This window comes from Aptenodytes patagonicus, chromosome 8 (assembly GCF_965638725.1).
Source record: "Aptenodytes patagonicus chromosome 8, bAptPat1.pri.cur, whole genome shotgun sequence".
Lineage (NCBI taxonomy): Eukaryota > Metazoa > Chordata > Aves > Sphenisciformes > Spheniscidae > Aptenodytes > Aptenodytes patagonicus.
The window spans coordinates 9,264,565-9,281,976 of record NC_134956.1 but is presented as its reverse complement, the minus strand read 5'-3'; the positions used below and the strand labels follow the sequence as shown (position 1 = coordinate 9,281,976).

At 35.2% G+C, this 17,412-nt stretch overlaps 1 protein-coding gene across 3 annotated transcripts in view; it reads right to left on the bottom strand.

The window, feature by feature from the left end:
• CACNA2D3 (calcium voltage-gated channel auxiliary subunit alpha2delta 3) overlaps positions 1 to 17,412 on the bottom strand; it is a 479,723-nt gene that overhangs the window by 370,076 nt on the left and 92,235 nt on the right. For all 3 annotated transcript variants that reach the window (XM_076346275.1, XM_076346276.1, XM_076346277.1), the window contains exon 3: positions 9,079 to 9,195. In XM_076346275.1, coding sequence (XP_076202390.1) covers positions 9,079 to 9,195 — 117 coding nt within the window. The remainder of the gene's footprint in view (positions 1 to 9,078; positions 9,196 to 17,412) is intronic.

The window sequence follows — 17,412 nt, the reverse complement described above, 5'->3', positions numbered from 1 at the left end:
AAGGTTTCGGAAAACAGGCTAATGTTACATGAACAGCAAGCAAGCTATAGTGCATCTTCTCAAGAGAATATTTAAAGCAGTCAATTAATAATAAGTACCAGTAAACACTCTAAAAGTGAGCCGACTCTGAACTTTTTTCATTAATTGTTTAATGACCTAAAAGTACCAGTATTTATAAATTTGGGAATCATTTTTATAATTCCAAAAATAGATTTAATGATATGTATTTACAATATGAAATAAGAATTAGAATTGAAAAATCAAACAACTGGCAGTTGTACAAGTGGAATTAAATTTTAATTGTAACAGATTACTATTTGAAGTGACTAATTTAAAATCATACATTGAACAGCAAGTTGGACAACACAACTATTTTTGTTAAAATAATTGAAGCTAATGTAAAATATTAAAATACGCTAATACCTTAAAACAGTGATAAGAAAGAAGGATACATGAGGCTAATTTATCCTACTTCATTCTTCCAAAACTACTTTACTGTTTTCTTCCTGCTGCGTGGAAAGCTATTTTATGTTGTTGATGGCAAAGACTGAATGTTATGTACTTTTGCAATGAAGTCTAATACAATAATTATTCTGTGAAGTGGCTGGTTTGATATTTCTCTCTGCCTGTATTTCCAGATAAGTGTTCTATATTTGAATGCGCTATCTTTAAATACTTTTCACTTCTTTTCTCGGCACTGAAGATGAAACCGTCATAATCATCTCCAGCAGCAAATGCTTTTAGGTTTTCTCTACAAGTCTTTATTTTTTTCCTTTTTGTCTTAACAGTATTTTTTCTTTTTTCTAAATTCGAACTTCCAAAAGAAATTCACTTAATTTCCTAAGACTGTGTGGGCTTTTTTTTTTTTAAAAAGATACAAACATGTCAGAATTTAAAGACAGACAAAATTCAAAGCATAGTTCAAGTTTCTTCATTTTTTGCAGATCATTTGTTTCAAGCTATACCAAGACAATGAAAGCTCCAAATTTGCAGAGCCTTAAAAGCATGCATTTTAGGAAACAGTAGTTCCTAGATACTGCATGTGACTAGGTAATGTACATAACTCCCTGGAAATCTTGACAAATACATATCCCTGAATCTCCTAAACAGGATCAACATGAACTACTGCTCCTTCCTCAAAAAATGTACCTAGCAAGTTCATTTTCTGTATTCAAGTTTTCTTTAATACATATTAGTACTCGGAGACAGAAAACAGAAAATTCATTCTGAGCAGAGAAAAAAGGTTGATTTACAAAATTCTTTTGATCTAATTAAAGTCTCTGCAATGAAGGCATTCCTGAACTGTTAAAAAATAAATGATTAAGCAGCAGATGAAAGGTCTCCCTGAAGTTTTTGCTGGTTTTCTTTTCATTCTGTGGAAGACAAACACTGAGAAATAACGCATGAGACAAAGCAACTGAGTTTTTTAGGTTTTGCCTCCCCCCCAACCTATTTAAAGAATAGCTTTCTGTAGACTCAGCTAACCTGGATTTTAAGACATATAAGAGTTAGATAAAGATTTAATCAACACACTTGGGCTCCCCGCTATGATTCAGAGAGGTCTACTGGCAAAAACCTTAACTTCCATTAAACCTATCTATTCCATTACACAAGTAGTACAGGTATAAGATAAACTGATTGTAGCTTTTCCCTTCATTTCTTTTGTTCACCAGCAACGTGCCTGAGGACAGTCTGCGCACTCATATTGCAGCTATGTCATGGGAATGAAGGCTAAGGATAAGAGAAGCCTACCTACACTCCAATAAAAAGGAACTTTTTTTTTCCCCCCCTTTCAGAATTCACAGCAGTATGTGTTTGCAAATACACACGTTTCTTGGGAAACTCAAAGAAATAAAAACCAAAGAAGCAATCCGTGATCTAGCTGATCTGCACTAGAATAGGTTTGGCAAGTGCTTCATTTGTTGAAGATCCTAACTTCTATACATTTGGCAAAAGCAACCCTTAAGTCCAACAGCAATAAACAAGAAAAATATTTACTGTGCTTTTAAATATTCTTCAAACTATGACTATCAAGGTTATGTATTATGCTACTGAATACTCCACTGACTGTCGGTGGATTACTAACCATCTTTTTGTTTTCCAGTGTAGTCTAACTTGCTAAAAAGTAAATAAAGCTCTTAATACTTTCAGAACAGAAATTCATCACTTAAATATGAAGGAGATCAGTAGAACTGTGAGCAAAATTCAAATGATACCAAAAGTAACTAGCAACAATTACAGCTAAAATACTAAATGTGAATACAAAAATATTGCTGAAAACCTTTAATTTGTTGGCAGGAATTAACACAATTGTAGCCATCTCTCCTTTATTCATTATGTCTTTTTTCTGCCATTTAAAACTATTTATAGTGACACTGGGTTGGTTCACCACAATTTCCTTCCACCCACAACCATTTATAATTTTTTCCTCCAGTAAATTTATAAACTTAATGGTATTTTTTTTTTCATTTCCACCTGCTGACAAAAAACAACCTGTCTTACTATATATGGAAAAAAAAAAATCAGGAGTCAGAATAGCATCCATTGAGCAGCACAATTTTAAAGAGTGCATGTTGATATTCCTTTTCCTTCCTTCTAATTCTGCAGATGCAAATTAGCTCAATGAGGGAACAGCGTGGATAGTGAAAACGTGTTTATTATACATTTAGAAATAGTGAGCCTAGCAAAGTAATAAGTTTTGACGTTTAAGACCTTTCTATCTTCTATTATATGAATATGAAGTGTGAATGATTATTTGCTTCTCAAGAATGCCATTCCCAATCTAGCCTTGATCAAAGTGATAGAAAAATCAGAATAAAAATACAGTGTAATAAAACACACAGTGGGCATTGAAGACAGTGTACATTTAAAACAGTCTCAAAAGAAATCAGTTCAAAATTCACCTGGAATGTTCCTCACTTGCCTCATTTTTTCTCTAGGCACTGTGGGAAGCCTTTATTATTTTTCAACTTCCAAGTTAACAAAGTACTATCTAAATACTAAACCCCACCACGCAAAAATGTTCTGTCCTCAGTAAATGCTCTTAATTGGCATAATGACACAGCAGTGACAACCTCAACTTCCCTGATTTAATGGGTTTTACAAAAATTCTCCAGTATGCAATCTCCAGTAAACTGGAGATTACATCCCAGCAATTCTTAATTCGCAGATTATATATGAAGAAATAAAAGGTAGAAAATTATGCAGATGGCCGTTATTTTAAAATCCCATTTAAAACCATAATAGAAGGAATATCAAACAGTTTTTTATACATAATGATGTCTGCACCAGAGACGCCTGGCTGTAAGAAAACATAATACACAATGGACCTAGGACACTGGCAATGTCTTGTAGTATGTTACATTTTGATATATTTGATCTTTGATATAAAAGTAAGATAATGATACTGCTGGGAAGTGTTCTGAGCTGTAAGGTGCACAAAAGATGCAAAGCTTTGCAGGTCCTGTGAATGTCTAGACAACAATACGGTTACCCTTGATCAGCTAATAATCTACATGGATAACCCTGCAGATTAGTACTTAGAGTTAAATGCTCCTTCAATATATGTGTTAAATGTACTTTCAATAACATATTCATTCAAGACCGAGTTCTTTTAAATTTAATGGAATAAAAAATGTTATTTTACCTAATTCAACAGATATACTCCCCCTATATTCAGAACTATATCTACTTTGGTCACAGATGCGCACACACAAAACCAAAAACCAGCTCAATAGTATTAAGAACATAGATCCAAGACTACTGAACAGAAAGGTACATTTCTTTAGTTTTTGTTTTGTTTTTAATCCTTCATCAGGTTCCCATGTGCCATATAACATCTTATCACAGTATTTTTTTGTCTCTACCCCTCATCCATTAAATAAAGCTCCCACAATTTATTCGGGTCTCTTCTGTATCACCCCTAGTGATACAGAAGTCCTTTCTTATCACTGAGTTTTCTCTGCCTTTCCTCAATGAGGATACAGACTCTCCTCCCTGTAACCACTCCCCGATTCTGATGACACTTGTAGGGATTTAACCACTGGCAAAAGTGACAATGGGTTCAAATGTAAATGGGGGGAAGGCTGCAGTCAATAACCTCAACCGAAGAACATGACAAAAGTTATCCACTCTAAGAAGAAAAGAAGCCCCCAAAAGATTATATAAAAAACTTCCATATCAATGACAACATGTGAAATAATGACCCCTTTCTAAAATTTGAGTTTTATTTAGTTTATTTGCTGTGATTACACTTTTGTATGAGCTCAGTGACAACAACTGGAAGCAGCAGTCTTAAAGCGAATGACTGAAGTAACTCCTGGAATGGAAAGGTATTTAACAGTGGGTAAGAAATCGGTCTACTTAAGCATCTACTTTCAAAATCCAGTTCTAAATGCCACACTCAACCAACCAGAAAACAAAAACTACCTTCTGTACCAACACGTCTGATCAAATGGGGAAGAACTTACCATTAAGTTACACACCAAAAATTAGTCAAATGCCAAATACATCCAAGAAAACAGTAAAGTACTTGGTTGTAAATAAAAGCTACATTCATTGACTACAATATTCAGTATGAATTCTTTACTAAGCTTTCATAAATAAGCCTATTCAGAGCACTGCAAAATATCCCTATGGAGAAAGAAACTTCCTCTGTTTAGGACCTTTCACTCTCAGCTCTGGATTACTTACCATGATCTCTGTGTTCATCCAGCCAAGTTCATTTTGCATTCACCAACATATCACTTTATTTTAAATAAAAATTAATTTATTGATCAGGACACCAATTTACCAGTATTTGCTTGGAAATATGTGGATGCAGTACATGTAGTTAAATACTTTGCTTACATATATATGCCAAAAATCAATAGTAAATTGCATCTATTGATATTACATATATAAACCTCAATATGCATGTGTGTAAAGATATGTACCCATATGCATATACATCCACGTATATGAATAAGCACAAACATTTCAAATACATACATTTTTTTAACTGTGCATAAATATCATCCTAATAGTATCTGAAAGCAGTTTGAAGACTGGTGTAAAAATCATTGGTGGAAAAAAATCCATTTCTCCATTGCAAATGTTTGTTAAATGTAAATGCTGATATTCTACTCCTTGAAAGAACGTTTGTCTGCATGTGGAATTTCATGATAAAAAGCTTTAAAGTCCCAGGTTTCTCTAGATAAACCCTACTGGCTTACTGATGCATGAATGCACTGAAATTGAATTACTGTACAACAGCAATTACTTTTCACCGTACAGTTATAATGAGAATCAGCTTCACAATGAACACTAGGTAGCTACAGTAGGAAAAGTTAATAAAAAGAAATCTCTTTTATTTGCATTTTCCACTGCACCAATGGTAGTTGCCTTAAAGAAAAATAATCCTTAACACTTGATTTGCCATCTTACAAGTAAATCAACAATCATTTTTACAGGATTCTCTTTACTTGCAAAGAAACACTAATGAAAATAGAAATTTGACTGCATAGCTGAAGTTTTAATAATAGCTTTTCTAATATTCCCTAATAACTTATTTATCTTTCATTTTGCTTTCTTTTTCACTTCCCTCTATCTTCCTTTGATTTTTTTCCTATTACACCATTAACTAGGAAAAGTAAAAGTACCAAATGAATAGTTTTAATTCCACCTCTTTTTCACTATCGAGTTTATTGCAGTAGTCATTTGTTACTGAGCATTATGTCATCGTGCTCTATTCTCTTCAGTTTCAAACCAGTGGAGTCACTAGAGTAGCATAAAACCTTCAAAAAAATAAAATAAAAAAAAAAATCACAGCTAACTTAAAATTAAGACTGATCAAGCACATTTCCTATGAGTGAAATCACTAGAAGTCCAGGAAAAGCAACTGAAGCAATACCACAAGTGACAGCAGACTACACAAGGCTCTCAAAGGGATTATTTGGGTTTGGCTGTAAAATTAAACCCACTACTGAACAACGCAGGAAACATTTCCAACTTATCCCACCTTATGGGCAGTAAGATTTTTCCCCAACTCGAATGTCATAGTCTTAAAGGTAAATGGATACATCTACATTTGTCACAGCTAGAAACAAAGCATCAGCAACATTGAATCAAAACCACTCTTCAGTGGTTTTAACTTAAATCATGTCACAAATATTTCAAAATAAAATCTGAAGTTGCCTCTTTGAAATTCAATCAAGTAGGGCAGTATTAGGAAGGAAATGGTTAACAGGAATATCCTGAACTGACATAAATCTAAGGTAAATATAGTGAACACCAGCGGGGGGGAGGTTGCTTGCAAGGGTTTCCATCAGTAAGTAAATGACAAAAGGTTATATAATTGGTTTAGCACTTTCAGTTTTCCATTTATTTTATGTATCTGACAGCACAAAAATAGGACATTCTGTGATAGGATAATTGCATACTGAAGGGTAATTCAAACAGGGGATGAATATGATAAAAATCACGCTGAACCAACTAATCACTATGAAAAGCGATGAGACAGAAAGATAAAAATTCAACCAGAATATAAAGAGGGAGGAGGGAGAAGAGTTCAAACGTGATTAGTAGCTTCAAACAAGTTAATGTGTTTGAAAGCATAAAGCAAACCAAAAAAACTGAAGGCCTTTCCAAGCCATCCTCTTTCTATATTTCCAAGTCTTCTTGGCCTTTTCTACAAATTAAACATTTTATATACTGTGGCTTTCTGAATAGTTGTCACAGATTGCTACATCTGCTAGAATCTGAAAAAGTATGTTGATTAAAATGTTTTATCTAAAAAGTATTTTAAATTAAACCATGGATTTTGATGTCTACTTGAAGCTAATTCAGCGAGCAGTGTAAGGTAACAATTTGGGGTAACACTGGAACACCTTTTTCTGAGCACTTGGATTTGAACCCTTGCAATGGTCACTCCATTATTTCTAGGGCTGAGAGATATTTTGTAAGGTACTCTTCTCATTTAGTACTTACCCTAATATTACTGCCAGCGTATCTAAAATATTACTGTGAATTCTAGGTTTCAGTGCTCTTCGTACAAGTTTCCATCAAAAGCTTATGTCAAAATTCTATTATTTTAGAGGCAAGGTGATGCAGTATTACTTTGTCTCAACATGGAGCAGAGGTCTTAGGTCCATATGAGCTTTGTAACTCCTATCTCACCTCTCCAGATATGAGGAGAAAAGTAGCTATGATGTACCAAACATGGAACTCATGCAAAATCTGCACTGTACCAAAGGATTTTGTACTTATCAGGACATAAAATACTAAGTACTGCTTACTACCACAACATAAAAGGTCACTCACTACATCTCTAGTAACCAAGATGGACCACATTATGTAATTATGCAAAAAAGAACAACTTTATTGGAAGGTACACTAAACAGATCGTTTTCTAAAAGAAGTGACCCTGTCCAAACCAAGCTTCTAGCTTCCTTTCCAAAGATGGAAACCTTCCAAAGAAGACTCTGGATTTCAGTCAGTTTTTCCAGCACTAAAACCTTTTCACGCAATACTATATGCATAGTTTAACTTCACAGAATTTGGGCTTATTTTCACTCAGAGCAGGGTGGCCTATATTGGTCCTATATTTTCTTCCTCCTTAGACAAAAACATCATCTGTATAAAAAGGCCAAACCAGTTCTAAATACTCACAAATGTTAGAAAACATATGCTACAAAGCTCTAACTGAGAGTCAGACTGCTCTTCCCCAGGAGCACTCCACACCGACGGAAGAGAGCTCCCCTTTCCCTGTGTGCAGCTTGCTGGTCACTTCTCGCTCTAAATGAGTGCTGCTCCAAGAATGGTTTTTTCACATTGTTACAATCTCAGGGCAGCAGTTTTCTCTTCTAAGGAACAAGGAAAACGCACACACACACACCCAGAGTCAATATTCTGCAGGCTTCTGGAAGCTGTTGCACACATCTTGAAGTACAGTTTTCCTCTGAAAAACAGACTGTAAAAATAGCATTGCGGGGTTCCATGTTTATTGTCTTTCTCTGCTTCCTTGCCAAGCGTGCTCAGTTTACAAGCTGAAATATGTTTTACTTTGCTGCCAGCCCAGAAAATTCAATCTCTAAAACATAGCCAAATTCCTTCCTCCCTTTTGCACCATAACAAAAAATAAAAGGCTGAAGGCGAAATTTTATCTACAGTTACACAAATGGAATCCCTGTCCTTGGGTGACACCTTAAGCTCCACAGTTGAGACACAAAGACCTTCAACTCAATTGAGCAGACAAATCTGGCTGAAATACAGTAGCTGGGGGTAAACGGCATCACCATAATGTCCCATTAATCTGTTGATATAGGTGATGTAACAGGAACTACTGTTACAGGCAGTCACCTCAACTTCTAGCAAAGAATAATGCAAAATGAAAGCTACAACAGAAGACCTGTTGTTCTTTAGGACATGCATGTTACAATGAACTCCTATTTGATATAGTAAAACAGAAGTTGGAACTTCTTTTTTCATGGTAAATCTAATCTAATAGGATGCGAAAGCTACTACAAAAGATCAGAATGGAGATCAAAAAAGAAACCAACCCCAAAACCTACAGATGTACAGAAAGCTCAGTGTAGCTACTTAATGATCAGTAATAAGTTGCCTTTAGAGTGATGTAGTACTTACCACAACTAGAGGAATTTTGGATTTAGTTCCATTTGAGGCATCTCCATCTTCTTCTAGATTTGAACTAAAGGGCAGTTATTGAACTCAGAAGATTCCCTGCAATCCTATTTTGTAACAGTGAGCAGTTAAATTAAGTTGCTTTGGTCCGATATCTTGAAATCCAACATTTTAATGCACAGTCATATGTAGTTATGTTTTACTGAACACAAGTGATACCTTACAAACTCATATGGGAAACTGGTAGTCCAAATCTAGTTACACGCTCTTGCATTTATCTATTGATGGTACAAATAACTTATATCTATTCTCTTGAACACTGATCCTAAAATACTTCTGAATGCTTTAGCACTTCCACTTCAGCACCTTCGATTGCTAGTACAGCCTTCAGAGCAGAGCCTAAATTATATACTTAGTTTTACATCCTAGAATGAAATAGCAGATTGATCTGCTGCTTACCCGTACAGCTTCAGACTTTTTATGAAACATTTCTTCCATATTCTTTGCTAACTTTTTCACAAGCTGAAGGCCATCAATTTCTTCTATTGCAACGTCCTTCTCATATTCTTTGTATTTCTGGAAGGGGAAAAAAAAAAAAGAAAAAAGAATTAGGGAAAACTATTCACAGTGAACCAGCTGAAATTTTGACAACTAATTATTAGTTTCATATTACACTTTTGCTGACATTCTTCATTTATTTGATGTTTATTTGTGTGACAGAAGGCTGCTTTGTGCCAAGATGCTGTCACAGGGATAGAACAACTGGGTTAGAACCAGAACTCTGTTAAGAAAATATAATAGAAATATTTATCTCGTGCACTGTAGGAAAATGGTAATTCCTCTTCACAACGTTTAAATTACCCCTCCCCACAACTGAACAACAGCCAAAAAAAGTAGTAAAAAATCCTCATACCCCATCCAAAAATCGTTTAAAACCAGTGATATGCTTGGCAATCCACAAGGCCTTAGCAACCTAGAATCCTCCTCCTCCTCAGCTGAACTTGTAGATGTCTTTCACGAGCTTTACACAATACTTACATTATGATTACTTATACTACAAGCTTATGTAAACATTCTTAACTTTCCATGCAAAGAAAACCCTAAATAAACCACATAAACATGAGTCTTTATCCGAATGCAAGCCTAAAAGTATCCTTTATACAATATGGATGAGCATTAGCTTATGGTCTCTTTTCACAGTGTGCGTAACTCTCAGACTGACTAAGCACTAAAAATATATTCAAAACAATTTTTATCCTCTATTTTCTGCATATCCGTATTTTTTCTTTATCAGTATTTACAATGAAGCTTGTGAGAATATAATATACAGAAAAAGCATAATATTCTTTGGAGTCAATCTTCAAAACATTTAGTACTGAGAACACTCCTCTTTCCCATGTCATTCCACTATAACCTGTACTCTAAGAAGTGATGGCTTTCAGTCTAGTTATTGTTTGCTTATCTCTATTTAAAACATGTGTGAGTTGTGATGAACTACTCATTGCCCATTACCAAACCCTTAACCTATTCACATAATAGTACCTCCATGATACTGTGAGGAAGATGAAAAGCATACCTGGCTTCTGCCAGCTTTAGCCCTGTGTGCAAAAAATATCTTCCAAACCTCTAAAGCAGACTCTCAGTGCAACCCACAGCACAATACTTGAGTCAATAAAATGAGCTGGTATTAAAGAGATTTATCAATAAAACTTGCCTATAGAATTACAATTCTCTCCAAACCTTATATAACTCCAGAGAGAGAAGAAAGAATAACAGCATCAAAAACAATGGCTCAAAGCACCTGGATGAACACTAAAATGATCAAAACAGTGAATAAGTCAGGACCAGTCATGTCCTGGCTGGTGATGGAAGGAAGGACTCTATTGTAAGTGAATGCCTGCACATGTTGTATCCATTTCTTCTGACAAAACTAATTTTCAAGGCTAAGTAACACTTTGGACTTGCTTTAATCTTTATTCTTCTCTGTAAAAACCTTGTGTGAATGTTTTGATAGGCAAATAATATTTGATAAAACATCATTTGCAGACAATTTCGTAAGAAGGTTAAAATATACAAAGTTGCCAGTAAATATGTAGGACACTAAATTTTTTTATATTCTGTAATTTTCTAATTTCAGTAATAATTTCTTTTTTTTTTTTCCCCCCACACTATTTCCAGTTATGAGGCTCTATTCTAGCTGAGATTTTAATATTAGTCCAAGTAATCTAAGAAACCTCAAGCAGACCACCTGCATTTTGCTCCCTGGAGGCAGGAGGGGAGATTTGGTTTTTTCCCTTCTTGGTGTGCATTTAAATGCCATAAGCAGAGTTCTGATTTCAACTCTGCAAGTCCATTTATGCCATTACTAAACTCATTACTCTCCACTCTGAAAAAAATTAATTTAGGATAGCACAGTGTTTTGTCTAAAACAGAAAAATATTGGGGTTTTATTTACTGGAGAAAATACAAGAACACAGTAGACAACAGGGATAAATGTTACTGTAACAAATACTAACCGTGATAAAATGTAGTAAATTAAAAGTAAATTGAAAACATTCCCAGTTAATTAACAATGTCAAAGTCTGTTCACATCCCACAGGATTTGAAGTTTTGGAGAATTTAAAACAAATGAAAAATTGCCGTGTCATGAACAACTATCACATTTATTATGTCAAGAGATCAACTACAACTTTGAATCGCTTATTTCAAGCTGCACAGATCATGTTTAATGTATCAAGTTGTGATAAAAATGGTTTCCTTCAGACTTGACCTTTGAGTTCTTAGAAAGTATTCTAAAATGCATCACTTCAAGAGACTGTTTTCAGGTCATCAGATTTATTGATTTAAGCTTTGCCATCAAGTGAAGAAAACCAGGAGATTTTTCACTGCATTTGTCTGAAAACTGAATGGTACGGTTGAAGTCGACAAATTTTCTAGGCACAGAGAATCATACCATGTAGTCTATTAGGCTATTGTGATAACATATTAAAAAGCCGCCCTTCTCAATTTTGAGTAACTGGTGCTTTTGAAAATTAATAATAACTTGCACTCAAAATAGATGGGAATGATTAATTAACTGATAATTTATGATTTTATAATTATGCTAGCTCATAATACATAAATTCATTTTTTCCCCCAATATAAATGCCAAAGTTCCAACATAAAAAAAAATTGGAGAAAATAGTAGATATTATTTGAGTTCGATTTGAAAAGACCACACATCTTGCATGGTGCATGTCTAGGCAATTGTTGGAAACCTTCAAGAACATTTGCAACAAACTAGGAGCATTTACTTGATCTGCAAGACCTTGGCAACCAAGAGGTTTAACATAATATGTATTTTACATTCAGTATTTCATTGCCATAAAAATACTTCTATTATTTTTTCAGCCGTCAGTGGAAGGTTCCAAAACAGGAGAAATGATGTGGTTGGAAAAAACACCAGCTGTTTTTAGTATCCTTGTGCTCTAGTGATTGCGTCTGGAGGGAAGAGGTGCCAGCTTAATCTGTGTGTCTATGCACTTCCTCTTAGTACTCAATGTGCGTGAGGCTGGGAATTTAGATTCAATCTAGAGAGCGGTTAATTTTATAATAACTAGCAGTGCAAGAAACCTGAATCACAGCAGATAGTGAGAAAACAAAAACACAATAAAACTGTAACAAAGGACGTCATTAATAATGGATTCTCTTCTTTTCACCGCAGAGGCTGTCTGACCTCCAGGCTCTCATCATTTCCCTACCACTAGATTTTACATGTTAAATTTGGTTTTAATTTAAATAAATTAACTAAACCAGCAAAGACATAGTTCCTTTGAAATAAATTTGAAAGTTTTTAAATGACATTATTTGTTTTCTTTTAACGTAACCTTGAGAAAACAGCAGCGTGCCACTAGAGTTGCAATTAAGCAAAATGCTATCACAGACAGTGGTGAAAAAACATAGCTTCTGGGCCAGGCTGTCCTTTATATACCAGACTTGCAAACTACCTTGTAGTACTGCTACTCTGAATGGCTCTTCCAAGCAATGCCTTAAATAGCCATTTCCCTCCACTGTAAAAAATATGAAGTTGATGATAAAGTTTTGTTTTGTTTTTTAAAAAGATGAAACCCTCGATTTTTTTCAATATACTATTATTCCAGTAAGAGATACTGAAAAATTCTCGTCAACATGTGTAACATACCCAGTAATTCCTTTTAAGAACAGTACAAGTGTGAGAAAACAGCCTTAACTTTGCTATAAGTAATTGACTTGCATAACAAAAGGGGTATGAAAAGTTAGAGTCAGTTAGACATTTCTTTAGATAAGTGGATTTCTAATTGTCTAGAAGATCAAGCAGATACAACTTGTGATTCGCTGCATCACAAAAAAAAAATACTTGGAATGCTGATTCTTTCTGCTTACAAAAATTAGTATTTGGTAAAAAATTCTCCAGAGAGACAAGAACATTTATCATTTGGAAAGCACACAAAAAATACATTATTTCTTCGGTATCTGTTTTGCCAGATCATTTCACATAAGCGCCAGGGAAAGAGAGACAGTACTTCACTGTCAGAACTTTTAACGCCGTTCATGGATTTAGGTGTGGGGCTTTTTTCTTGCATGGTAAACGATCATCTAGAAATAACATACCAGAAAGCAATCTATACAAAACTCGGGTCTGAAGCATTTAATGCAATCCAAGTATTTGGCACTGAAACATCAACACGCACAAAAAAAACCCAAACCAAAAACAACAAATAAAACCCAAAACCAACAACAGCAGCAAAACAAAACCAAAAAACCAAACAAATAAAACCACCACGCCAGAAAACCACATAGCTTGAATGACCAAGGCAGGAAAAGAAATACCCTCGTGAAACAAGACAACCTCAGAAAGACACCATACGTCAGCTACAGTTCGTATTTTTACTCCTTGTTTCTTCTCCAAAGAGAAACATGATCTTTGTGTTCCTATTTGTATCTACTCCTATCAACTCTTATCAAAATCAAGATAATTGCCTTTATGCCATATAAAAAAAGATTTCAAGTTACTTACAAGTGTGTAAACAGTCCTTAGTACCAGTCTTTTGACAAGTCTGTGGGTGCTTTGTGCATGCGCAGAACAATACAACCATTTGTGATGAAAATTCTTCCCCCTCCCCGGGAGTTTCAGAGCCAGTAAATATCACTACCATCCTGATTACAGAAATTTATTTACTCAACAGGAATATTGTAATAATCCTTTAAAAGTAATCTGTCGGTTTGTGTTGCATATTAGAAAGTGATATATGCCTCTGAGGTGTATTCATAGCTATAGCTTGCATCGCTATACATACTTTACAAATGTTGCTATTTGAGAGTGTTTTTGTCACATACATGTTAAATACATATGTGTGTATATATCTTTTGTTTTATAATGAAAAAGCAGAACCCAGCATGCAAATGAAAGATCAAATATCCATTCAATCTATCCATTGTTTCCATGAAAAAAGTATGTTTACTCCATGCCATTTGAAAAAAAAAAAAAACCAACAAAAAACCCCAAAGAAACCCAACCAAAACACCCCATACCAAAAACACTTTCAGATGTTGTCTCAATGTTGCAAATGTAAAGTGAGATTACAGAAACATATACTTTTGATTAAATCACCAACTTTTGATTTCAATTAATATCTATTTGCCCAGTAGAAAGGCTGTGCTATGCATTGCTTGAACTGTTCAAACTTGCTTCAGACGCTCTGCCGTGTAAGCCCTAACAGTGACTCCCTTTGGCACAGAAGTGCTGATTTGAAGTGCCACATGAGTTAATTGGCTTATTGGAACTATTTTAATTCTATATTTGAGATGTCCTGACAATCAAATGTAATCAATGAATGAGTCTGCAAGGCTGCAAAAAGCTTACAGCTAATACAATTTGCAGCTCTAAATGTGGTTTCTTTAGTTATAGAGTCAAAAGCTACGTCAGTCTTAAGCAGAGTTCTGTCTCAGTTAATTCTTAAGCCCTAAACTCATGGATTTCTTCGCTAATGTTGACTTTCCTACCCAAAGTAACCTTGGATTTTTAGGTCAAGTTCTTCTGGAGTGTAGGGATCAGGTGGTTGATAATATACTACATTTTTACGCATCAAGAAAAATGTTTTTTCTTTCACTAATCTATTCCTCATCGTAATCAAAAAATAAAGCTCCCATTCATTTTTTATGCTCTTCTCATTGTATAATAATTTTTTATTTATATGTTATTAACACTACTGTACAAAATTTAAAACAAATGGCATTTATTCAGGGTGCTTTAAAAACACCTACTCCTTTTTACACTTTGTGGGGTTGGGGTTTTTTTGGTTGTTTTGGGTTTGTTTTTTTTGGGGGGGGGAAGCGGGGGGGGTTCATTTGTTGCAGGGTTTTTTTAATTATAAAACCCCAAACCTACAATTTATGTGGAGCAAACTGACAGTGTAGTCACATTAGGTGCTGACTTACACCATTAACAGTTCTGTTGAAATTAAAGGAACTATGCACAGTGCAAGGCTTTCCACTTTTACCAAAATATGGCTCTGAGCTTTTGAATCAAAATTAAGAATATAAATTGCTCTTGACGTGGGGGTGGGGAATCTATCAGAGTATTTTATAAGACAATATTTTAAAATGATATCCATGTTCAAATTGATGGGACACAAACTGTGACAGTTCAAACCTTATGTTGCTCCAGCTCTTGCGGTGCTCTACCACACCAGCACACATCCCCTCTGCACGTGCGAGATGGCAGAGCAATTCCCAGCAGAAGGTTTAAAAATATACAGCACAGCCTCTGAATGCTTCATCAGAAGTGAGGGGTCGCTAATTATATATGCACTGTTGGAATAAACCTGAATTTGAAGCCAAATAAAAAGCAGTCTCCAGAATTACATGTGCATGTGAATGGGAATCTGAGCTTTTCCATTGAGCAGAAGGGTACCCAGATGGCACAACCACAGCAGAGATATCAAATACAGATGGTGCACTCCTCTGATAGACTCATCTGTGAATGTCTCCTTAGTAAAAGATTTTGTATTTTCCCATTATCACGTTGACCCTATGGTGGTGTGGTTTTTTTAAGCTAGAGTGCCAGCATTACGTTTTTATTATTTGGACCTCCTTACTCTAAAATGCATTCAGTGGAGCAACTTTAAAGGCCTTAACAAAATAAGCAATATTAAGAGTTGATTTTATTTTGTTGATGATGGCTGGTGAGCATTTATAAACAAAATTATTTTAGTTCAGAGCTGCTATAGAATTTTTCATCCACAGAGTTCTAAAGACTTTATAAAAGGAGTATCTATAATAATCTCCATTCTGTACATGAGGATATTGAGATACAGAAAAATTCAGTGACATGCCCAATGTCACACAACAGTTCACAACTACAAAGAGAACAAGCTCTCTTGGTTACTCTTCCAGTACCCTGCCCAACAGACCACAGATAACTTTGTTAGGTTCAGCTTGATCTGTATGGAAGGATGAGTCACAATAGCATATTTCTCCTCACCTTGACATTAGAGAACTCCTTGATAATTGGGAGTTTGTGTTACACCACATTACACACTCCTATTAACCTTTACTGAACCTCTTTGTGTTGATGAAATCCATCAGCAATGACCAGTGTGATGGCACGCTTATTTTCCTTTCTACAGAGAAATTTTTATTCGCTTCATCAAATGACTCCAAGGAGCTCTACATTAGCCTGTCACGTTTGACTCTTGCCACACACTGGTGTCTGAGGAACTCCTGTTGCCTCACACTCCCGTTTAGTTACTTCATAAAATACACTTTGAAATGCAAAATATTGAAATATTTGTTGCATACTATAGCACTACAATTAGCTACTCAAAGCTGTACCTGGTATATTATAGCCAAAGATCAGCTATCCTGGGAAATTTATCATCAGCAGACATGACAAGGATAGTTACTGCTTTCCTTGCAAAATAATTTACACGCAATGTAAGTATCTTACAGTCATTGCAAGGGCACTATATCCCCAGCATATTTAATCTTTACAAAGATATTTACTTCTGACCTGTTTTTACCTCATTGCTACATACAAGTGCTACAAAACCAAATCAATTAAAGCATTAAGCTGAATGGTAATCAAAAACAAACAAACCAACCAACCAACGCAATGCCTGATTTAGCAATATTCCTCTGCCCTGTCTGTGAAACGTGTCCACACAAGGTATCTCCTCAAACCTTAGCACACCTAGGTATGTATAAGTATACCACATAAACAGCAATAACGGGAGGAGTCTTAAATATATACCTGGTTGAAACAGCTGAGAGAGTGTGGAAAGATACAAGCTACTCTACAATATAGAGTATTTCTCATCACAAATAAAATTTAAAAGCAGCAGTGACATTGGTGATGCACAAATTAGAATGTTCTCTAATAAATAAAAAGATAAGGAAACATACTCCAGGAGTTTCAAATGCTTGCTCTCTAAGACTAATTCAGTATTGCAATTTTTACTTGAAGTACTTAATAAGCCTCTGCCTAAACAGCCATCACCAAAAATGGGTGATCCAAATAACAATCTAGTTAGGAGATCTAATTCTAAGCAGTCAAACAGAGGTCAGGAATACACTCCCATCTTTCCCTTTAACGGAGTTACTTTGGGTCAGGGCTAACCAGAGTGCAAAAAACGCCTCAGAAGGTTTGCCTCGCTGCTGCCTCCAGAGTCCAGCGGCAGAGGCCGAGGGGACTTCCGACTCTTTTGCAAGAGTGCCAGCTCACCATCTTTCCTGACTATAAACTCAATCATAATGAAAATGGTTGAAAAAGCAAAT